Source organism: Thunnus albacares, chromosome 10 (genome assembly GCF_914725855.1).
Source record: "Thunnus albacares chromosome 10, fThuAlb1.1, whole genome shotgun sequence".
Lineage (NCBI taxonomy): Eukaryota > Metazoa > Chordata > Actinopteri > Scombriformes > Scombridae > Thunnus > Thunnus albacares.
In genome coordinates, this window is record NC_058115.1 from 8,503,752 (window position 1) to 8,528,022 (window position 24,271).

The window sequence follows — 24,271 nt, forward strand, 5'->3', positions numbered from 1 at the left end:
GGGATTACATAAAGATAGAACCAACTGAGTAACCTAAATGCACAGAAGAACAGAAACTTGTTCTCCAAGATGCTTGGAACAACCAACCTGCCAAGAAACTTGAAATATTGTGCACAAGCGTACCGAGGAGAACTGGTGCCATTTTTAAAGGCAAAGTGTGATCACACCAAATACTGATTTGATTTAGTTATTTTCTCTTTACTGAACTTTGTTCGAAGCTAAGTAATAAATAAAAACTATACATAGCATTATTTTTGAAAGCATCCTCACTTTAATTTTGGTGCCTAAAACTTTTGCATAGTACTGTATATTAAATATGAGGGGGAAAGTTTGTACCTATATGCAGACTTTATAAATAATTTGAACTCAGGTTGTAGCTATTTGGGTTTATATTGTTTACATGGTGGATTAGCTATATTACTGTGATTTGGTCACTTTGATTATGTGAAGATGGACAAAAGTAAACAAATATGTCTTCCTGTGGACATAATAATTCCAGTGTCTTTAAAAGTGCTTTTCAGACATCTTTGTTCTTGTTTTGACCAACCAAAGGGATGATGCATCTCAATACTGCTACAGTGTTTTTCATTCAAAATGATTCTGAGTTGTCTGATGGGGACGTTACAATGAAAAATCCTGGTGGCCTAACGGTTTAAGATGTTGACCACATTATTGTAACATCCCTGGTTTGAGTCTGGCCAGAGACTTTTGTTGCATGTCATCCTACATGTCTCTCTCCAAGTCATTTCAAGCCAGCTGTCTACCACCTAATAAAGGCAAAAATGCTTGAAAAATGTCGAACTGTGACTTGAGTATGATATATCAGATGCCGTTACAGTCTGAAGGGGTAATGCATTATAGTGTGGGGAGGGAGGAGGTGTTGAGAGGTAAAGAGCAGTGAAGAACTAAAACACTCCTCAGTTGTGCTCATCCAAGTTTGTCATCAGCTAGTGTGTGAAAGTAGCTTTAAAAATGTACTTCGTCACATACCACTTTGTATCTTTTTTAAGAAAAATAACCCACAACATAATCCATTAGATTGAACATTTTCCGTTTACATCTATAAAATATTGATTCAAACAAACTATCACAGACTACAGACTGATTATAGGTATAGACATTTTGACTTGTCAGAGCAGGAAAAGCACAGATGTAGCTAATAACATGAACAAGGGCTCAGTCAATATCAGGGCCCTGGAAGTGGTAAAGCTGAATAAAATGCAGCCTTAATTAACATTATCATTCACACCTGTGCTGTTCCTGCTATGACAAAATGTCTGCTGTGATATAGGTCTGTTTGAACAAAGGTATCATACTCTACAATTAGCCATTATTTAACATTTTGTAAAACATATAATAATAAAATTTAAAAAAAACATTTTGAAGCAGCATTAAATATTAAAAGTAATATTCTATGTGTAACATAATTTCTTTTCCATAACTAACACACACACACAAGTGACCATCATTCAAATTATAGACACATCAAACTATAGATAAAGTCAATGCTGCCATCTAGTGTTCCTATCTGTGCAACTCTGACTCCTACCGTATAGCTGGTGCACTTCTTTCTTGATTTTCACGACTTCTTTCCAAAAAAAAGGCACCGATGATGAGTCGGAGCTCTCAGAAAAAAACAAAACAAGAAACAACTGTTTTATTTGCTACAAAGATGACAGGACTGTTTCAAAATGGTAGGAATAAAGTTTTATTTTTCATATGAAGGGGTGGTTTGGGATTTTTCTTCTTTTACAAGTAGTATGTTTTTGATAAAACTTGCAAAAAATCTTCTAGCATATTCCAAGAATGATGGACATGAAGAGAAGGGGATTTATTGCTGAATGTTAAAATGAAGACACATTTTTATTTTTTTCACCGAGTGGAAAAACGATTTGCTTGCTGCTTTTTCCATGCACCCAACTACCAGTACCACTAGGACATGCAGGGGGTGGGGGTTTGGGAGTGAGAGGAGAGGAGAGGAGGAGGAGGAGGACGAGGAGGAGGAGGAGGAGGAGGACGAGGACGAGGAAGAGGAAAAGGGGGGAAGGAAGGGAGGGGGAGGGAAAGAGGAGAGAGGGAGTCGGGAGGTAAAAAAGACAAAGGCAAACTGCTTGACAAACACAAACATGGAAGGGCTTGGTGTGTGTGTGTGTGTGTGTGTGTGCGTGTGTGTGTGTGTATGTGTGTGTGCTTCATTATGTATGGGGTGTGTATAATATAAGTATGTATGTGTATGTACAGGGCAGGGGGGAGTGCAGGGTGAGGAGAAAGAGGGCGGGGGGTGTTAACAATTCAACTAGCTCTAGAAGCACACTACCCTCACTTGCAGTATTTCCACATTGCAAATCCCAGATTGATTACAGTGATAGTAAGACAAAACTAACCAGACCTTTGGGCCATGAACCCAAATAATGTTTTTATATAATTCTAGTATGATTCCCCTGAATCTGAGGGGTTCCTCGTCATTTTTAAGATACTCTCTACATCTGTGATCCATGCATCTCCTGTGTGAACAAAAGAAAACAAACCGAAAACAACTCTACGTATTGAAAATTAACTCTAACAGGGACATATATTGTATCTGACACATTTTCCTCAGTGAACTTGAAAGGGTCTCTAAACCCGATGTATATATCTGAAGTGGAAGAGTTTCTGACATGATCAGCCTACTGTTAGTGTGCTGTTCAGTAATATGTACTCGTCAGGAGATGGGGCCTCGATTCATCCAACGCTAGTTGCTTCTGAAGGTCGGTAAGGGGGTAAGAAAGACATGAAGGTGAGGGGACGAGGCGATGCGAGGTGAAAGGGGCAGACAGAGACAGACATGTAACAGATCATTCAGTCAATATGACCAAGCAAAGTAAGTTCAATCAATAAAAGTATAGGAATGCAAATCAAGGATGCAGTAATCAGTATTATCATATACCACTGTTTGGCTGTGAGCTAAATAAAAAGTAGAATCAGACTCAACAACTCACTCTCTAGCAGTGGGAACCTGCACCCTTAATGCAAGCACTTTTTTCCCCCCCATCAGAGCAGTGCCGTCGCTAGTGGGGTGAAAGGTGGTGACAATTCTAGGGCCCCACAGCTGGAGAGGGCCCGTAAAGTTTCCAGTAGGATTATATTAGTACAAAAAAGAAAGGGGGGAACCCAGATCATTTTCCTCTCAGGGGGCCCAGATTTCCTAGCTACGCCCCTGCATCAGAGCGAACAGATGTGGTCTCAACATCATTTTTTCGTCATCATCATCATCATCATCATCGTCATCATTGTGACCCACACACTACACACATGCCCACTTACACACGTACACACAACCTTTTGAAGTAAAAAAAAGAAAGTAACTGAATCTCCCTTCTGATTTCAAGAGTTTTTACCAACACTCCCTTAATCATGGCCACGAGTGAACGCAACAAAGCTGACGGACGGACAGGAAGGAGAGTGAGGGGATGTGGATCTGGCCTGCGGACTGAACTGTGACTGAGATGACGTGCTCTCTCTGCTTGAGTCTTTTGGCTGTGATGTGATGGGGAAGTCCTGAGACACAGTGCGGCTCTAAGCTGCTGGCATAGGAAACGGGCGGGCTGGGCAGTCCACGGGAGGCCAGAGTCAGGCTGGATTACAACTGGATTGGTTAGGTCGGTTTGGATCGGCAGCTCCCTGGCCAATGACTGCTCACGGAGGGAGGTTCTTACAGTGCAATGGAGCTTCTGGCAGCGTGAGGATTGGTGGGAGGAGCATGTCAGTCAAACAAGAGACCACACCCTCGAAGGTGAACGGAGGCGCCAACCAAATGAGGCTTCATGAGGTGTACAGACTGCATACAGGCACACACACACATACACACACACACACACACACACACACACACACACATTGCAAACACCACCAGTCACATGGCAGCACCCTGAACACCTACACAGGAATCTGAGGTCACTTTCCCTCAACAGCTCCCTAACACTCTTGTCTTCACAGAAATAACAACAAATGACTGACAGGCAGCGAACGAGGACATAAATGAACGATGTGTGTTCATCTGGAAAGATTCATCCAAAAATCATCCGAGAAAACTACCCTACACATCCGGTTGCGTCAGTGACTAAATGTCCCTGTGAAACGAGCGCATCGCGTGGATCATACTCATGTAAACAGACACCTTTTACACAGGAGGAATCAATATTGCATGATGACATAATCAGATCACAGTTCAAAAAGAGGAAGATCCCAAATCAGAGAAAAAACCAAAGCAAAAGGAAGGAAGAGGGTTGGTCTCTATAAAAACGAGGAGTCTTTATAAGAAAGGCTACAAAAACTCAATGGGACCTCCGACTTCAGCATACAGCAAAAGGCACCACAATATTATTCTATTTATCTAACTCGTGAAAAAATTGGCACGTAATTCTCTTATTTTTTCATCTCTCATAATGCTGTAAATCAAAAAACTTTACATATAAATATTTCCCCCCCGTTATAAAAAAAGTCTTTGCTGTTAGCTAGTAGACAATTTTTGCTGAAATGAAAATAAATATTTCATTTGTTTAGAATATCTGTCTGTTATACAAAATAAAAATATTTCTCCTAGGTGCAGGTCTCTAGTCCACTGGTTGTGTGTAGGAGGAAGGGGAGTATGTGAGGTGGAGGGGGTGGGGGGTGGCAGGGGTGTATGGGTGGGTGTAGGGGGGAGGTCTTAAGTCTTAAAGGGGCATGTTGTCAGCCTTGGAGCGTTGCGACTGGGAGCCGCGACTCTGCCCGTTGCTGCGCGTCCCCGGCCGACTCAGCCCGCGGTGAGTCCGTGTGTCCGCACCCGATGACGAACGGAAACCCGGGACGGTTAAGGGCAGGTCCACGTTCATGTTCTGCATACTAAGGAAAGGTGTGCTCTCCCCGTGAGTGTCCTCTTCCTCCTCCTCTTCCTCTTCCTCCTCTGACTGGCTGAAGCTCTGCGAGCTGTAGTCCCGTAGGCCCACTGACCGCTGAGAGATGTGTCCGTTGAGGCGGTTGCGTCGCGGGCGGCGCCGACTCCGGATGGGTTCCCGTGAAGAGGCGTACTCCTGGGTGGTCTCGTAGGCCTCGTCATCAGGGAGACGGTAGGGGCTGGATGGTAGACTTCCTGTGCTCTCTGTCAGGTAGGGTCGCCGCGGACGCCGGGGCTGCCTGTATAAACTTCCATCCTAAAAACGTAAAACAGAGAGCAGGATTTTTTAGAATCTACATCACTCCACTAAACTGGATGAAAGTGTGTGTTTGTCAGTGGGTTTCGTCAGCAGGGTGGATGCCAATACATGGACGTAGACCATCAGGTTTAAAGGATATGTCTGGTGACATTCTTATTGTGACAAATCCCATGAAAAGACCAAAACAAACAATCAACTGATCCTTCTTAATAGTCTGTGTAGCCAAATATACACAGCTTATTCCTCTGTGCCATTGACCTCCACTGTTGTCCAAAAACAAATCAAAAATGTGCCATGTTGTTGCACTGGGTGACATGTTCCTTCATTACCATGAACATGGGTACTGTAGTTTATTTTGATTCAATCCCACACCCTTCAGAAAATATTTACTAAAGCACCAAATCCACAGCTGAAATTAGTTCCCAAAAATATACTATTTACTGGTATATATTCACAACCAGCTTTGAAAGATTTATGTCCTTGGTGGGATTTGTTGACAGTGAAAAAAAATACAGAACATCACCAGCCTTATCCTTTAACTGTTGTCATGTCACAATGCTGCTCTAATCACATGACAGTTCCTGGTATGTATGTACTAAATTTGTGTACGTACATCAGGGCAACGTAGCAGTGGCTGGTCGTCATCTCTGTGGTAGGCGGCAGCGGCGGGGGGCAGGGAGAGGGCGTGGCTTGTGTTGGGCGAAGTGATCTGGAAGGTGGGCACCTGGGGTGGCAGCGGGGGGTAGTGGAACTCCACCGGAGACAGGCGCGCTGGCGTGGTCAGCGCAGACACATATCTGGATGGAGAAAAAATAACAGCAGATTATTTCACTGTCTGAATCAAAACTTTAGACATACAAATGTACTGAAGTAAGAAAGTCCACCAACGCTATCCCACATATGTAACAGAGAATCACATCTGGTTGACAGAATACACTAACTTTACAAGTGCAGCAACAAGCTCTCTGGATGAAAATTTCACTTGTCACTGTTTAATGACAACTACATTTCATATGTATTTTGATTTGGCACTAAGGTACAGTAGTTTTATTGCCAGTGACCTTACGATACACATCATCAAACGTAGACAAGATGAATCAGCGGGGTAGAAAAGTGGAGACACACCTCTCTGATGCTTTGTGATTTGGACTGATAGCAGTAGCTGGTCAGTATCAATCCCATCAATCCATTTTCTAAGCAACCTATCCTCTTACGTAAGCCTATCCCAGCATGCACTGGGAAAGAGGAAGGGTACACCCTGGACAGGTCGCCATTCAATCACAGGAGTAACACATACACATAAACAACCACACTTACATCTGCAGTCAGTTAAGTGTTTCCAGTCCATCTGACCTGCATGTAACCTGATGGTTTGTTACACAGAACCATCTAAGAAGTCATGCTTGGAAAGTGTTTGGAAAAAGGCAGGCACTTTCAAAAAATACTTGGCAGGTGATTGGATGAACCATCTGTCTATCACCGTCTATCACCATCTTACCAGGCAGCTGGATTCATGAGATCACGCGAGAATCCTCATAGGATGCTGATTGGTCTGAACCACCGGTGGTTCGGACACAAGCACATAACTTGAAGCCTGACAAGATGGAGTCTGGTGTGATCTTGTGATGTCGTGATCTTGTTAATCCAGCTGCCTCGCAAGGTAAACCTGCATGAGCTGTGGGAGGAAACCAGGGCACCCAAATGAAAACCACACAAACACAGAGAATGGTAAATGATAAATGGACTGCACTTGCATAGTGCCTCTCTAGTCTTCCGACCACTCAAAGCGCTTTTACACTACAAGCCACATTCACCCATTCACACACATTCATATGCTGATGGCAGAGGCTGCCATGCAAGGTGCCAACCAGCTCATCAGGAGGATCTAATCATTCACACACACACTCACATACCGATGGCAAAGCCATCGGGAGTAATTTGGGGTTCAGTATTGTTATGGATATTCCATAACTGACCAGGACAACAGAAGAGTACAGCTTGACAACAAGTATCTTGCCCAAGGACACTTCCACATGTGGACTGGAGGAGCCCAGAATCAACCCGCCGATCTTCTGATTAGTGGACGACCCGCTCCACCTCCTGAGCCACAGCCACCCCCACAGAGAGAACAAACTCCAAACAGAGACACTGAAGCCTGTTGTCTCGAGTTGGCATGCAGGACCTTTTTGAAAAGAGCTGACAGGGCTAACTGCTGAGCGACCTCGACCACCCACTCAGTCGGTCCCAAGAATTTCAAAAACACATCACTGCACATGTGCCACCACTGCTATGAAGAGTGTATGAGTCCGACTGCTGCACCACACTCCAGCTAAGTTGGTAAAACACAGGTTCGCCACAGCAGAGATCCCAGATTCTAATCCTGAAAGAATTTACTTAGCACCAAAATATTTGTAACTTATCATGAATTACATCTTGGATGCATTAAAATCTTTCCTATCCAAACCTTTTTTTTTTTTTTTTGGCAAATTATCTTACTTTTAGCGACTAAATTTGTTTGAAACTAGGTAAATAGCAGAGTGGGGATACACAAAGCAGCTGACCACTCTAGACATTTTCCAAATAAAATGGTCTATCTACAAAACTCAAATATGACTGTTTAGCCATGCTAACAGCATTGCTCAGGGGATGGCAATGTAAGTCTGTCATCTGTTGGTGATCCCTCAACTTTTTACCTAGTGCCACCCTCAGGTCAAAATTTCAATTTGTCCAATATGTTCATTTATGACCAAATTCCTGCAAAACTAATGTGCCCATCAGCCTCAGCTGTGCTTTGTTTTGTGCTAATTAGAAAGTGTAAGAATGTTAACATGCTAAACAAAGATGCTAAACATTATACCTGCTTAATATCAGCATGTTAGTTTTGTCATTGTGAGCATGCTAAGATCTCATTAGCCATTAGCTCAAAGCACAGCTGCGTCAGCCTCAAAGAGCCCCTAGCATGGCTGTAGACTCTCGTTTACTTACTGACCTTCACAGATTGATTTTTATCAAAATATGTATCAAAGGGTGGAATTTTCTTTTGCTAACAAGATCCAAAATATCAATATAAATGAGTGAGCACTGTTCAGACAGAGAAAAATCATGTTTAAATCTTTTTACTACCTGCACTACCACTAAACGTGAAGAATAAATTTAGGTACCTAGATAACACTGATTTACTGTATAACGTCACATTACAATATACGGTATCTGGGTAATGAAGTCCTTCAAACATTCAGAAAATTTGTAACAGTAAACTTTTTCTGCCACTTGGGGTCGCCAAAGAGAACATCAAAAAACACAAAAAAAGCAAAAGTGTTGTAGAGTCAAGAATAAAGACAGAGAGTTAACTCTCAAAACCATCACCATCACCACACACACAGAGACACACATTACCACCTTTCCTACCTGTCACTGTGAGGTGAGTCTCTTAGCGAGTCGTAGGAATCCCCGTACTGCATTCCCGGTCCCGACATGTCCGTACAGCCCCAGTGGGCAGCCCTCCTTGCCATACATGCCGGGCTGCTGCACTTACTGGTTCCCACAGAGCTGGACAGCCCACCTGACTGGCAGTCTGAGTTCATACTCTCTGTTCGCTCCATGCTCCACGTCTGCTCCTCGTGTCTGCAGGTGTGGGTGTTAGCAGAACAAGTTTAAAAGGTTACAACAGCACTGAGGAGGCAGGAGGATTCAGAGGCTGGCTAAAGAGAATAAAATGCCAAAAACACTTTTATGTCAATGTCTATTAAAGCACACATATTAAAGTACTTAAAGCACAATCAACTGCTTTTAATAGGGATACACTGATCCAATATGCTGGATCAGTATTGGCACTGATACTAACCGGTTGGGGTACCAGCCATTATGTGACAATCCACATTAAATACAGTTTCATCGATGTCATTATAAAGTTCATTGTTTCCGCTACCATTGAGTCGCAGTGGGCCATCAACAATGTATTTAGTGCCACAGCAATACCTGTCCTCATGTTACCTTACATAAAAATGATCCCAGTGAGTTCCAAGCACTGAGGTATACAGATTTTTAATTTGTGGTAAAAAGAGCACAACACAATTGCAACTAGATAACATCACTACATTTTGTTAAACCACTGAATCAAGTTACTCTACGTAATGTGTCAGAGCTGTTAGTACTACCAATCACACTCATAATCAACAACCAACTCTGCTACACTACCTGTCCAGCAGTAAATGGTGAGGAGACAAAGTGAAGAAAATCAAAGACAAACTGTAGAAGTTAGACATCCCAATTGGACTTGAAATGGTCATGTTGTTCTGTGTGTGTTGAATGTGTTAAAGTTGGGCAACTGTTTGGCTAACATGTCAGCTATTGAAACCCGATAAGCTCACTGCAGTAAGTTTGTAAAGTCAATATTCTGCCCTCCAGTTGTGAAAATGTTGGTAACACATCTTTAAAATGTTATATTTTGTAATGTGACTGACAAATCTGCCACTGTGGTGAGTTTCTGATTTGATTGCCAGACGTTTTCTCTTCTTGACTCATTTGATATTATCTTTATATTTGTGGAATGATGCACTTCTGTAAATTGAGAACATTTTTGAAACAAGTTGGACTACGTTAACCTACCTCACCTCACCTAATTGGAAGATTTTGAAAACTTGTATTTAAAGGATTAGTTTACCCAAATAACAAAAACCCATTTTCTTACTTAGCTCTAGTGGTACTTAGTCACGCAGATAGTTTTCATTTTATATGATCGTCTCTGCTTCCATTGGATTAAACAGAATCTCGTATGTGGTGTGAAAGCATTGAAAAATTACATTTAAAAGACTGAAATTGACAATTCATTTTTGTTCCAGAAACATTGTCTCTGTTATTTATTGGAACTACTTTCTACCAATGTATTGCTCCCCGTGAAAACTGCTGACAACCAAACCTGTAAGATATTGTATAAAGAATAATAAGAACTATAGAACTATACTTCCAATGTTAGCATATGTGTACATGCCCATTTGCAGGGATATGTGTGTGTCAGTTCTACCTGGAAGCATGTGAGGCAGTGGTAGAGTGGTGGGAGCGGGTAGACATTCGGCTGCCTGCGTAGTTGCCTGCACCCTCAGCTCCGTGGCTGATCACACACTCTGTCGTAGGGACACTCTTGGAGATGTACTGCAAAACACACACACACATACATACATACACACACACGTTTTAATACTTTTACTATGCTTTCATAACAAAATTATACATTTTACATTAATATACAACGGCTTTGAGGATATTCCTCTGTACATATGTGTTATAACTCCTTATCACTTCTCTCTTTTCACAGTTTTCACAGCCAATATTGTGCTGACTCATGCCCATTGTGTTTCAAAGAGGATGGTAGGTGTATTCTGCCCTCTTTTTCAGGTCTGTCAGTTATGTGCCACCATATTCCCCTGTGTTGTTGCTGGATCAGAGTTTTATTTACATAGAGACTCTTTGGGAGGCTAAAGGAACCTCCTTGGTGGAGTTAAATCTGAGTGCCAAAGATAAACAGATTTCATCAGGGTAACGCCACCTCACATAAAGACACATGAACCAACAGAGGCTCTGCGGGCATCCTGTGCGGTTTGCTCTGGTGAAGTTGACATCCAGTTCTACTGTCTTTTTCTTTTTCTGTCCCTACTTTAGCATTAATGAATATCTGAGGGTATTCTGAACATTTTGACACCGAAATCCTATTTATAGGACAGTTATATTTAATTAAAGCTCTGATATATCAGGCTATATTTCAGCAGAGGCTGTGCACTTCGATCAGGAAGCGGAGTCAGCCTGGAGGTTTCATAATGTGACTTGTACTTTTTTGTTGGCTATCAGGAGCTAAAACAAAATCATTGATGCCTAGAGACTCTGGTACAGATTGGCAACCACACCCACTTTGGCACCAACTTAAGAACTTTCTGCTTTTGACTTTATGGCTTATGCTTAATTTCCCTCATTTATTTCTAAAGTAAAAAAAATTAAAAAGCTAATATTATGAAATATCATAAAACATATCCCTATTGCCATTAACTATAACTTTCACCTGCTTTGACATTCAGTCAGGCCACTTAACTGTTGAAATTTCAAAAAAAAAAACTGTGGTTACTTATTTATTTCTGCCTCGAGAGCAGCTCTGCCTCTCAGAAACTTCTTGCAACATGAGGTGCAAGGTTGTCTGGAGGTGACCTCAACATGTCTCTTGGTTCATACTGACATCAGGATTATCTGTACCTGCCTCTGCTGTGTGTTTCTACTGTTTGGACTCACGTCAACCATGGGAATCTCCTCGGGACCAGGACCGGGGTGGTTGGGCCCATTTGCCAGCATGCGGTTGGGTTGCTCCACACACTGATTTTGGTTCTGGTGTAGGTGACTCTGCATCTTCTTCCTCTGCTTCCTGGAGAGTTGGTGATGATGAAGAAACAATAAGTGATCTGAACTCAAACCCTAAGAGAGAGTGACTAATATCCTTTTGCTACTATTGCTCTTTAACAAATCCAGTCTATCTCTGTCCATAGCTTTCATTACTTCTTTTGCTAGCACTCTATTCATCATATGATCGTTTTACAGTTGCAGCAATGCTATTAAGGCACTGCTGGCCTCTTTATTGGAGCTACAGCAAAGTTTCTGATTATAAAAACTTACACCATGATCAGCAGCTGGGTTTAATTAATAAGAGAAGGCCTTGATTAACATTTTGTGATTGGGAATTTGGCATGAATTTATGCTGCCAATGTGGCAAGCCAACAAACCAACCAATGAACAAACAAACGTCTTTTAGCTAAGAGAATGTGGGGTAGTGTTTTTTCACTCTACATGAGTAGTAGATAGTAACTTAGTACTGTACTAAGTATAATGAGGTACATGTACTTTACATGAGTATTTACATTTTATTCTAGTGGTGGTTTCAAACCTTGTTGGCTTGTGAACACTTACAAAAAAACTGTGTAGTTATGTGCCAGAGACATTTCTCCTCTAAACTTCTCATTTTACATTACTGTTCAAAACCAAAGAGGTCAAATTATAGATATTTTACAAAAAAGCAAAGATTAAAATGTGGTCCAAAAAAATGAACATACATTTGTGTCACAGAATGTAGTCTTTTCTTCTTTCCCTACCCCATTAATCATCTCATGACCCCTCAGATTTATCTGGTGACTCTTTGGAGGGGGTATGACCCCTAGGTTGGGAACCACTGGACTTAATTACCTAACTGTGCATGAAATAGTTAAAACTAGCTTCACCTCGATACTAAAATGCTACGTACACACTGGTTCATCTTTTACAATCTAATAATCATATAATAAAGTCATATATAATAATATATCAGACACAGGGAGTATTTTTCTTCTGATACTAGTACTAGTACATTTCACTCATAATACTTCTGTACTTTTACTTAAAGTCCTCCTCCACTCAAAAATGTGTCTTTCTTCTTGTTCCTTCAGTTGGATGTCTGAGCTTCACTGTGCAGAATGATGTATGTGCAGAGTTTGACACTAAAAGGATGTTTTCACAATCATCTGCTGAAAGTGCTTATTGAAAGTCCAATTTTAAGGGGCGAGCCTACGAGCATGATTTCTGACATCACAACTGGTTAGGAAGCCAATCATAGTCCAATATTCAACTTACACAAGAGTGATGTGGAAACGTGGAGTATTTTTAGTTTTTTCCTGAAGAAAAGGATCTGACACCTTCTACCACCACTGCTCTACAGCAGAGAATAAGCAGCTCATTACTATTTTTTTCTTACAGTGGGTTACTTTGAATGTTTAGAGCCTTTCATAAATGAGGAGTCGTTTATCTTTCCTTTAAAGACACATACTTGGTTTTGCAGTAGGCCACCACACAAACGATGCCAACCACCAACAATGCCACGCAGATGCCTGTGATCGTCAGCACACGCCTCTGGTAGAGCTCCTCAGCCTCTGTGGATGGAAACACATGCACATACAGATGCACACATGGTCACGTGCACACACACATTCATGCATCGCAGACAGACAAATACAAATCAGACACACAAGACATACACACACACACACACACAGACACACACACACACACACACACAGCATGAGCGCTACTCCATTGATGATAACTACAGAAACTGTTTTATCAGTATTATCTGCTGCCATCCTATCCCCTGTGCTGTCTGTAAAACAACTCTATCATGTCACATGACTTTCAGTTTTAACTGTACTACAGTCAAACAGTGCTACTACAACAGAGGAGTAAATCTACAATATCGTAAATATTATGATGAAAAGCAAACAATGTCTACAGCCTGACATAATCTTCCTGCTGTCCCTATACAAGTGTATTACAATGGCCATGGGGATGTAATGCCACAGATGGTACTGGAGGGGATCTGAATGCATGCCTGTATGAATGGAATAAAAACAAAAATTGTCCTCACAATGAAAAACAAAAAAAAAGCATTGTTTGTTCAAAGTGTTAACACCACAATGGCCGAGGGGTAAGATTAAACGTTTGGTATCCACAAAGCTCTCCTTAACTGTGTTATAACATTAAAGAAAAAACAGAATAAAAGGGTGTAGTTTTGATATTATTCTTAGAGGAATAAATATGCTGCAACTATCTATATTTTACTTTTTATACATTTCTGCAATCATTTAAAGTAAATTTTATCTAAAATCTGGATTTTTTTTTGCCATGCTAACAAGTTCAATCTATATAATCCTATATACGGCTCTCAGGCCTGGAGGTCCACTGATTTTGGTAACAAGGACTACAGTACAAACAGCTACATTTTTAATGGTGGGACTTTTTTTATTAACAGGATTTAACCGGTTAACTTCTACTGGAAGAGGGATCCCTCTTCTTAAAGTTTTTTCCTTTCATTCTCAGCTAAAAGAAGTTTTTTGTGGAGTTTGTCTCAGGATAGACTGTGTTGTTGGCTGCACAGATTGTAAAGCACTTTAAGGCAAATTTGGGATTCATGATTTTGGGATGTATAAATAAAATTAAAGTTTTACTTCTTTGTAAAATGAAGCATTGCTCTAATCAGTGCAACCCCATCATTAATCCTGACCTCTTGTTTGTTGAGTAGTTAAATAATATTTGAGAAATCACAATCTAATCCTAATGTTACTGAAGTTTCCTGTCCTTGAACTTTAACTGAAATCAAAGTTGTTACACCTGTACGAATGTAACCATTAGCTAAGTTATTTGCTTGAAAAACAAGTGGAAACAGTGTTTTAGTATCCATGGTATCATGGTATTCATTATTTTTGTGTTGTTGGAGATAGTTGTCATAAAATGACCATAACGTGTAACTGTTGTTCCAGAATTCACCATTAATCTTATGTAATAAAAAATGTCTGTTTGGCTACGCTACAGATTATCTACTGTATCATTGACCATCAAAAACAATAAACTTTTCCTTGTTACACAGCTAACCTATAATTACATCATGATATAATTTTTGAGTAGCCTTTATCCTTTGTTTAACATTTTGCTGTTTGCTCACATTAAATTCTCCACACAACATTTCTGGGAAATTTGTGACGCAACTTTAAAGCCTTTGTTGGTGACAGGGTCGAGCTGGTTACAGCCCTATTATGTCATAGCAAGGACTTGCTGTTGAGTACATCTCTGACAAATTTGGATCACATTACACTTCAGTACATTAAGCTCTCACAGGTTTGTGGTGATGGTACAGTGAATACTACCCAATCTTGGTATATCTAGGTTAATTCATATTTCTGGGCCTGCTGTGGCATAACACTCTGTGTCAGAACGGCAAGCGCAACGACACAATGACAGAGGGAGCGACAAACACAACAGAACATGAGGGGAAGAGGGAGAGATTAAAAGGCGAAAAAGCAAAGTGGTGAGGAAGGAGTAGCAAGAGGAAACATGTAGACATGTAGAAGGGGCTGAGGGGGGGGGGGCAGGGGCGTGTCCAGGACACAGGCCCGGGACACACTGGTCCCCAGAAACTAAAAACTGGCCTCACTTTGTCCCCCCCTCCCATCAACAAAAACTGGATTATAAAAGCCCTTGGATTGTTAGTCACAGCCAAATTGAAGTCCCTGCAGGATAATAATAGCTTTTCAATGTCATTTTCTGTCTGAAACACAAATGTTTCAATGTTTCCTTTCAGTTTGAGCCAAAACTGTCCGCAGTGGCACCTATCTATCTTTAAACTATCTTTCTATGTATCTAGCTGTGGTTCTTATGGGCTAAACTTGGTTGAAAATATGATAGAACACATCAGAAAGCTGAATTTATTGATAAGATTTCTGCAATCTGATTGGTTGGAAATAGGAGCAGGTGAATCAGAAATTGTCCCTTTTACCTAATTCATCACCTCAGCTTTCCCCCTCTCCCCTCCCTCAAAAAGCTCTAGACACGCCACTGAAGGGGAGGGAAGGGGGGGGGGGGCGAGGGAGGGGGAGAGTTTCTAAATAAAGGGCCTCTGTAGGGATTGACAAGCCTACGAGAGCCTTGGCCCGGCATTGTGTGTGTGTCACAGGGTACTGATACAGAGAGGCGAAGGGAAATGGGAAGGCGAGCTCGCTGGCACAGTGGAGCCAACAGCAATCCTGATTTAGGACAGGTGAGCTCTCGACTCTGTCACTGAGTCAATCAAGGGCAGAATAATAAGGACAGACTATGTGGTCAGGCCTTTTGCTGGCTTTTGGCAACGCTTTGCAAAAGTACTCGCAGCTTGCATGTTTTTATTCGACAGGCTGCTGAAGCCAATATGCACATTGCCAAAGCCCAGAGGACGAGCCCGATACTTGTATTTACTGTTGACGTGAAATATTCTCTGATTTTTGGACAAGGAGGTAGCTTTTACTCTGATATGGTGTCCAGATAAACACAACTCAGATTTATATCAAGGCCTATTACATTGTGTTTTAATTCACCTCTGTACTTTATTTTTTCCTTTAATGTATCCTTTCCAATTAATTTGTCTCTTTCTCTAATGTCTACTTTTCCAAATTTGGCAGATTGTGAGAAGAGTGCATGCAGAGAAGGGAAGGTTACATGTCTTCAAACCAGGTTAGTGGGCAGGAAAAAAAAAGAGGGACAGGTTGAGAGAGACCCAGTTGTTGGTTTTAGAAAGAAGATGGCACAATAATGTGTGACTGTGAGAGGATCTTGGCAAACCCTTTAAGCACAGCAAAATGAATAATAATGTTCCATACCCATAAATTCAATTCTGAGAAGCTCTGCCAGCACAGAAAGTTGTCGTGGTAAAAGGAAAGAGACAGATAGGGTCAGGTGTAATGTCCACTTTGGAGCAGATCTGCTGTATATTATTTTCATGTCCTGCATATGCTTGAACCAGGATGTAAGTTAATTAATGCTGTTGAATCTCCGTCAGTCATAGTGACTGACATGTGTACAGTCCAGTAACAGACAGACAACTCAGACAGCCTCAGCTCTGTGACCCCCAGAAATGACAGAAAAAAAAAAAAGAAAAAAAAAAAAGAACTTAACCAAACGGAAATCAAAAGTGAAGGGAGAAAATGAACCAAAGGCAGAAGGAAAGAGAAGCCAGCAGGCAGGAAAAGGCATGCAGAGACAGAGACAGACGGACAAAGACAGCAAGACAAGAAGCCACATCACTTACTGCTATATTTACTAGACCTCATTTCTGGAGTAAACAACATCGGACAGAAATACAAAAACAAAACAAAAACAAGACAAAAGGGAAAAAAAACAAGAAAAACAAAAGATAAAAAGCAGTGAGTTACTCTCCAACATAAAAACACAGTACAGTCGATGAGGCTGGCACAGCAAATGGGGGTGGGTGCTGTAACTCGTTTGACTAATGTCAATTGTGTGCCTTTGTATTGATTACAGCGTACCTCTTGTATAGCACTTTATCCCACTACTGCTGCGTGAAGCTATTATAACCTTTCATATGATTTACAGAGAAATCATCTCAGCTTTGCATGCATTACTGGCCGTAAAGAGAGACGCTCATACAAAAAGTCAGCCAATCTCCTGTCCACCCTAACCTTAACTGCTCTACATTTTTGACAGTGCTTTATGTTCGCAGCACTAGAAAAGCAGGCAGTAACAAATCAACACGGACTTAAAGCAGAAGAAGGTGTTTCCTTCGACTGACTGAAAGAGCACCACAATGCAAAATAAAAGCACAACGTCACACAGACAGATTTCAGCATGTAGACAAGGCTTGATGATGGGGTCAAAAAATAAGCAAGACATTCCATTTAGTAATGATATTTCATGATGTAAACCTGCTCTCAGTTTTTAAAAAAAATCACATTATTCAGTGTCAAAACTTCCACAACAGAGAAACAGCAAAGCAAGACAACATTGCAACAATATTTAACCCCTGGAAACAAGAAGAAGAGGGTGTTGTATTTGCTAATGTATCTCCCTGTGATTGCTGGGAAAGTAACACACATGTCAGATGGAGATAAAAGTAGCAAGGCCAAATCTACAGGACTCATTGACTCTCCTGTATGGTTCTTAAATTTTTATGTACGTGTCATGTGATGCATTGGTTCCAATACACATGTGATCCAGTGTCACTGATCATGCAATCACAGGAGGAGAGCCACAAAACATGACCCCTTTGTATCCCAATGATTTAAAGGAATAGTTTGACATTTCGGGAAATTTAATTATTTCCTCTCTAGCCGATACCACTCATGTCTGTGCGCTAAATATGAAGCCAGAATCAGATGATGGTTAGCTTAGCTTAGCACAAAGACAAGGGGGAAAAGCTAGCCTGGCTCTGTCCAAAGTTTTGAAAAAGTCTGAAAAGCTTTTTACACTTAAAGTCCCTCTCCACTCATAAATGTGTTTTCTTATTGTTATCTGACTGCAATGTTTGAGCTTCACTGTGCAGAATGATATAACTAGAAGGCTGTTTTCAAATTCATCTGCTAAAGACAGAAAATGTCTCTGTGTTCACCAAAAATTGGAATTTAAGGTGTTTACATACAAGCATGATTTGTGACATCACAACTAGTTTGGACCCAATCACGGTCCAGTATGCAACTTAAACAAGTGTGATGTGGAAACACTGAGAAACTGTTTCTCCTTGTTTATGCAAAGCTAACCATCTCCTGACTCCAGCTTCATATTTGGAGCGCCGACATGAGGGTGGTATCGATCTTCTCTCATCAAGAAAGTGAATATTCCCAAAAGATCAAACTATTTCTTTAATTCAATACCACTGTGATGAGAAGCAAAACATGTGACACCATTTCTCAACATAAAGAAGTCAACCCTAAAACATTTCAAGCAGCATTTTTAGCCACATGCCATAATGAGATAATTCATCAGATGACCCATGGATGCTCAGAGTGAAAACAACACGTTATCACATTCCCAACATTAGGCTTTACCCTGATCCCTCAGTTTAAAAGTGACTCAAATCTAAATTCAAAATATAAATTCAACTTATACGGGCATCAGTATCACAAAGGAACTGGCCCTCAGGTAAATAACTATGGGCGATATTTTCAAATCTCATTACCTGACTTTATTTTGATGTGTTGAACATATTCTAATTCTCAATCTTACTCTCATTCACTTGTCAAATTATTTGGATTTTGGACATAATGTAGCTTCCAGTAATGACTGGCGGCTGTTCAAAATAATGTCAGAAGGACTTATATTGTTCTCCATCTAAAGAGTTCAATTGTCAGTCCTGCTCCTACTCCACAAACTGGTGATTTAAATCAATAAAACATTTTTCTCTTTGTTTGAAAGGGCACAGCAAAGACTAAGGACATACAGCCTCATATTTAATGTTTTCTACACAGGTAGTTTTGCCTTGTTCGCTTTCAGATGTTTAAACTAAGCAGCACCAATGGACCATCTACAGAGAAAAGTGACAGTGTTCCAATAAAAGCAAACAACTTCAACTTCCTGTATTGCTTATTGTGTTCATTCTCTGTCTCCTCTGTTTCTGTATGGGCACTTCTCTGGATCAAGCTGTGACAAAAATATAATGTGAGAAATTTCCTAGACGTCTAAAATGTCAGACACAATGGAAAACATTGGTGCTTATTGCTTAAATAATTTCAAGTGGATCAATTAGTGTGAAAAATATCTTATGTGTAAAAAAATAAATCGATTGGTTGTTTCTTTTGACCAGAGGAGCACCACAGAGGAACCAGGGGAGACAGGGAGAGGAAGGGGTGGACACATGCAAACACACACTCGCATACACACACATTATCTTACATGAAACATAACAGCAGGTTTTCAAACACACATTCACACACACACACACACACACACACACACAACGCTCCCTCCATCCAACCCCTCCGATGTAGCATGCAGCATCTCAGTGGGAAGGAGACAGACAAGAGCAAATGGACATACTGTAGAAACCGGCCATGACGGAGTTTTGACAGCGGTCCCCCGTATAGTCATTGGGACACCTGATGGAGGGAAAACAAGACACAGAGGGGGGGAAAGGGGGGATGGGGGGTGGGGTTAAGGACACAGAGGGAAGAGAGGGGATAAAACAGGAGGAAAGAGAGGAGGAGAAATACACAAAGACAGAGATAGAAAAGAGGGGACGAGAGAGGAAGGGAAGGAAGGAGACATAAGAGAGCAGAGAGAATGAGGGATTAGAAACAGCACAATCCACCAAGTACAGAGAGAGAGAGATGACCCGCATACCGTGACATCACCGCCATCAATATGACATCACTGCTACAGTTAAGACATCATCACAGTCATGGAGGTCATGTGATGGTGGTGCAGGAAGTAGGAGGGGGTCAAACTTGCACTCATAAAGCCTCCAACCCCTTACACACGCAAACACAGATGTGCACAAGCACAGACGCACAAACATACACACCAACAATTGCCTTATTTTAGATGGTAAGACTCTCATTTACTGCATACATCTCTTAACCCCTCCCCAAAACACTGAAGAACACTGATTTATAATTGACATCCAGTATTTTGATGTTCATTACAAAACTGTAGGCCAATTATTACTCCTTGTACTAAAAATGTTAAAACTATAAAGATTTAATATCTCTAAAAAACCTTTTAGAGCACTTTTTGCTTATATTTTTGGTATATGCTGGGTGAGCAGTTTACATTTGAATGAGCATATTTAGTTCTTGTTAATACTGCAAATGCATTACCCAAGATACAAGTCAATCCAACTGAGTTGAATGACAGTTAACAAGATCATTTTAACTGGTTAACATGTTAGCCTGGATTTGTTAAGCCATGTACAAAGATCGGTAGGATTGTGTTTCTGTGAGTTAAAAAAATGTTTCAACCTGCATCAATTGATTCATTTTGGTCACTTGGGAGCAGCTGAACAAGCTCTAAACACAACATCAATATAATATCAACTTATTAAGTTAATATGGCTCACATGCTAGCTAATTGTTGCCTATTTACACATCCAACAGAGAAGAAGCAAAACAGCATTCATTAGGAGTCATGATTCTGGCCACCTGGCAAATATTCGCTCTCCTTTGAGCTCTGTTTTGTTTTCTTAGCTGCTAAATGTTCCACTACGTTCACCAGCTAGTTTCTAACTTTATCTCTCTGTTGTTTGGTGATGGTCATGTAGCTTACAGTTGGTTTATCAGAGCTTTTTCACTGGAAACAGCTGTGTGTGTGCTCGAAAACTAAAACAATGAGCTGAAAGACACTAAAACAGTCCATAGATCGGTGGGGAGCTGCAGTCAGGTGATCATTCTCTGTGGGTTCATCACTATGAGCGACCCCTTTTCACGTCACACTGATCCATTGTTAATATGGAAATATTGATTAGAGCAGCTTTATTGCAGCTTTAAAATACTTGACATGAGTAATGTACTAAATTATTATTATTATTATTAACATGCAAACAGCATCACTCAACTAGATGCTGCTGTCAGGTTTCTTTTGAGTCAGAATATGTTGAATATGTGAACAACAATGCTGTATAACTGACCATCTGGACATTTCCTGCTATAGTTTTGACTTTACCAACATGTTGCAGTGTAGAGGTATAGCTGCGGTTATTGCTTTAACAACACACAGGTACTCAGAACGTTGCTGGATGTGCTTTACAGAGGTCACTGTATTTTGAGGTCAAATTTTAATGAAGCAGAAATGTGGGATGCAAAACCCAGCAGGATATACAGTATATGCAGTATGCCCTGTTTAGACATGCAGCAGTTTAGCAGACTGCAGCTGCATTCTCCATGGAAAACAATATTCTGGCTCTGTGTAATGCTGTGTGTGTGTGTGTGTTTCATATGAAAACCTGGTAACCCATCACAAAATATACCCCAAACCCCCTATACTAAGCTTTTAAACATGAGGACCTGCCAAAACAACCTTCTGACAAATGCAAAAATGGAAAACTCTCATATTTAACTTGTTTTCACAAGGACAGATATACAAGAGCGCACGTACGCTCACACACACGCACACACAGAAAGCCCTCCACAATGTGTGAGTATGAAAATGTTTGGAATAGGTTTTGGTATTTCTTGGGCATAAATAACAGCAACAGTTTACATGCAGCTGCGCAATGTGGAGTTTTGTTTCTGGATGGGTGGTGAGCTGTCAGCGATACCACGGGCTGAATATGATTCATATTCTGGCATCAGCCATCAAACTCACAACACTGTAACTAACAAGCAGGTTCTTCACTGCATCACAGTAACTAGAAAATTGATATACATAACACATACATAGTCCACAATATTGGTATTTTTGATGCAAAGTATTGATACTTCCATTCTTTTCTAGTCTATTCATTCTTATCAAGACAACACATGACCTCATTTCAAATGATGTCCTTGAGAAAAGTAATCTTTCTGAAAGAGTGCTTAAGATCCTCAGATGTCTTGAATAGTGTGTTATAATGGGTGTCATGGCTTTTACCCAGCCATAATTGATATCATCTTTTTATTGCTATAATTGATAGTAAATCACATTTTTCTGCAGTCAAATGAAAAGTATGTATGTTATAGTAAATCTGATTAAAGTGTAATGCACATTGTACACAAATCACTACAACTGATAAACCACAGTTTTATGATATTAAGGGTGTGGCCTCATTACAGTCATTATAGCATAACAGCAGCTCTATGGCAATTTCAGCCACCCAGAGTAATAACCGCACTGTATTTATTACAGTGATTTAGAATCTGGTCAACATACATCCAGTTTAAAATGCAAAGACCTTCATCTTACCCTCATGCATATACTGTCCATAAAACTGACTGGGTATCCTTTTCTCCTCTTTCTCACCACTAAAGAGACAACTTGCATTTTGAATCAATTACAGCAAAAACCCTCGGAAGAGCCCACTCAGCAATTTCCCATAGAGTTATAAATAGAGCAGAGAGAGAGAGAGAGGTGGGAGACACTCGGAGCAAAAGCAGCCCTATGCCGACAGAGCTTTTACTGTATATCTTTTTTTCTCTCTCTCTCTCTCTTTTGCTTCTCATTTCCCCTCCTCTCTCCACCCTTTATCTGCCCATGCTTGCTTTCCCTTTTTTTCCCGACTGCACTGTTCTTTCAGCCATGAGAACGAGCACAGGGGAAAAAAGCCAGCACACCTTTTGTTCCAACCGTCTGAATGAAAGCAAAGCCTGTGATTCATTTTGTTACATTCATTATACAAAGGGTCATCAAATTTAAAAGAAAAAAAAACAGCAGCCAGCAGCCATGGACATTATGTTCTGACATCAATACTAGCCTGAACTCGTGGTATTTGTAGATTAGATTAGATTAAATGAACTTTATTGATCCATGAGGGGGAATTTGGCATTTTCAATCTATAGCTGGGAATACAGGGGCTAATGTGCTCTGGTGGCTGACAGACTGTAGTTTACCAACAAAGTTTACATGATATCTAAACCACAGATTAATAAGAACTATCTCAAATGCTACAGTGAAAACTACAACATAGACTGAAAGGTACATTCAGTAAGCAAGACACAGCAAGCGCTAACCTGCCAACAGCTCGTATGTCCAATTTAACCTCCACGTTTTAGCAGGGTGCCTTTCTGTATGTGCTGTCCTCCACTTTCACCTACAGACTCCATTTTGCAGCACAGCATTACTTTCCCCTTCAGGGAGGAGGAGATTATATGTTTCCATGGTTGGCACAAAAGAGTTTAGCAAGTATCACCTCAAATTTAAGGATATTAACAATTATCACTGCCTGCCAGTACTGTGCAGTGCACTGGTTTGCAGCCGTTGTGCAGAGTTGTGTCATGGGTATGAGTGGGGGTCCATATATCTCTGAAGTGAACAGACAGCACAGACAGTCGACAGACAGCAGTCTTATTTACATCCTGTTATCCACTGGCTCAAACAGACAGGCCAACAAAGGATGACAAAGCGAGAAGAAGCTACAGTAACTCTCTGGAAACTGCTGGCTAGTCTGCTGGTTCCTTGCTAGCTCGCTGTAGCCTCTTTAAATATGCAGTATGATCGTATGTAGCACAATCATACACAGACGGCTGTGCAGTCCTGCACTTTGCACATTTTGTACCCCGAAATTGCTCTATACGCAGCTCGTAATGTCTATATGCACCCTCTCGAACAAAGTTTTCTGCTTGTCAGCACCATGTAGAAAAAAAAAATTCCTGATTTATCCTTCAGCAATGACCGGAAGGTTTATCAGATGAGAGATAGAGAGAAAGGCAGAGAGAGAGCGTGAGTGAAAGGGGGAAGCAAAGGATAGATATACTGAAAGAGAGAGAGAGACAGAGAGAGAGAGAGACAGAGGGAAATGAAGAAACAAAGAAATCTGGAACAGACACCAAAGGATCTAAGCATGGATTTCTAGCAGATACAACCAATCGTACAGGAAGCATAACAACAAAGCTCTTGAACATGCACGACTATACACGCCATCTGTAATCCACACTGTCAGGGGAAGCGTTTGATACACCTCTACAAAATGACCCAGCATGTATGGCAAGTTGGAACTGAAGGATTAAAACCTCCAAGCAGGAAAGCATACATTTCAATAAGTTGAAAACAACAGTTTAGGTTAATACAAAGCTTGGTGGCAAATGCAGTTCAAATTTAAAAACTGCACTGAGCTTACAGCTGTTTTTGATGTTATTTTTCACCTCTAC

General features: G+C 40.8%; 1 protein-coding gene across 2 annotated transcripts in view; it reads right to left on the reverse strand.

The window, feature by feature from the left end:
* Positions 1-1,642: 1,642 nt before the first annotated feature.
* The window catches only part of nrg2b (neuregulin 2b), a 70,224-nt gene continuing 47,595 nt past the window's right edge, over positions 1,643-24,271 (reverse strand). For both annotated transcript variants that reach the window (XM_044362931.1, XM_044362930.1), the window contains exons 5-11: positions 19,533-19,591; positions 13,009-13,111; positions 11,451-11,580; positions 10,198-10,325; positions 8,583-8,798; positions 5,788-5,971; positions 1,643-5,171 (exon numbers count right to left, since the gene is read on the reverse strand). In XM_044362931.1, coding sequence (XP_044218866.1) covers positions 4,695-5,171; positions 5,788-5,971; positions 8,583-8,798; positions 10,198-10,325; positions 11,451-11,580; positions 13,009-13,111; positions 19,533-19,591 — 1,297 coding nt within the window. In that variant the 3' untranslated portion in view covers positions 1,643-4,694. The remainder of the gene's footprint in view (positions 5,172-5,787; positions 5,972-8,582; positions 8,799-10,197; positions 10,326-11,450; positions 11,581-13,008; positions 13,112-19,532; positions 19,592-24,271) is intronic.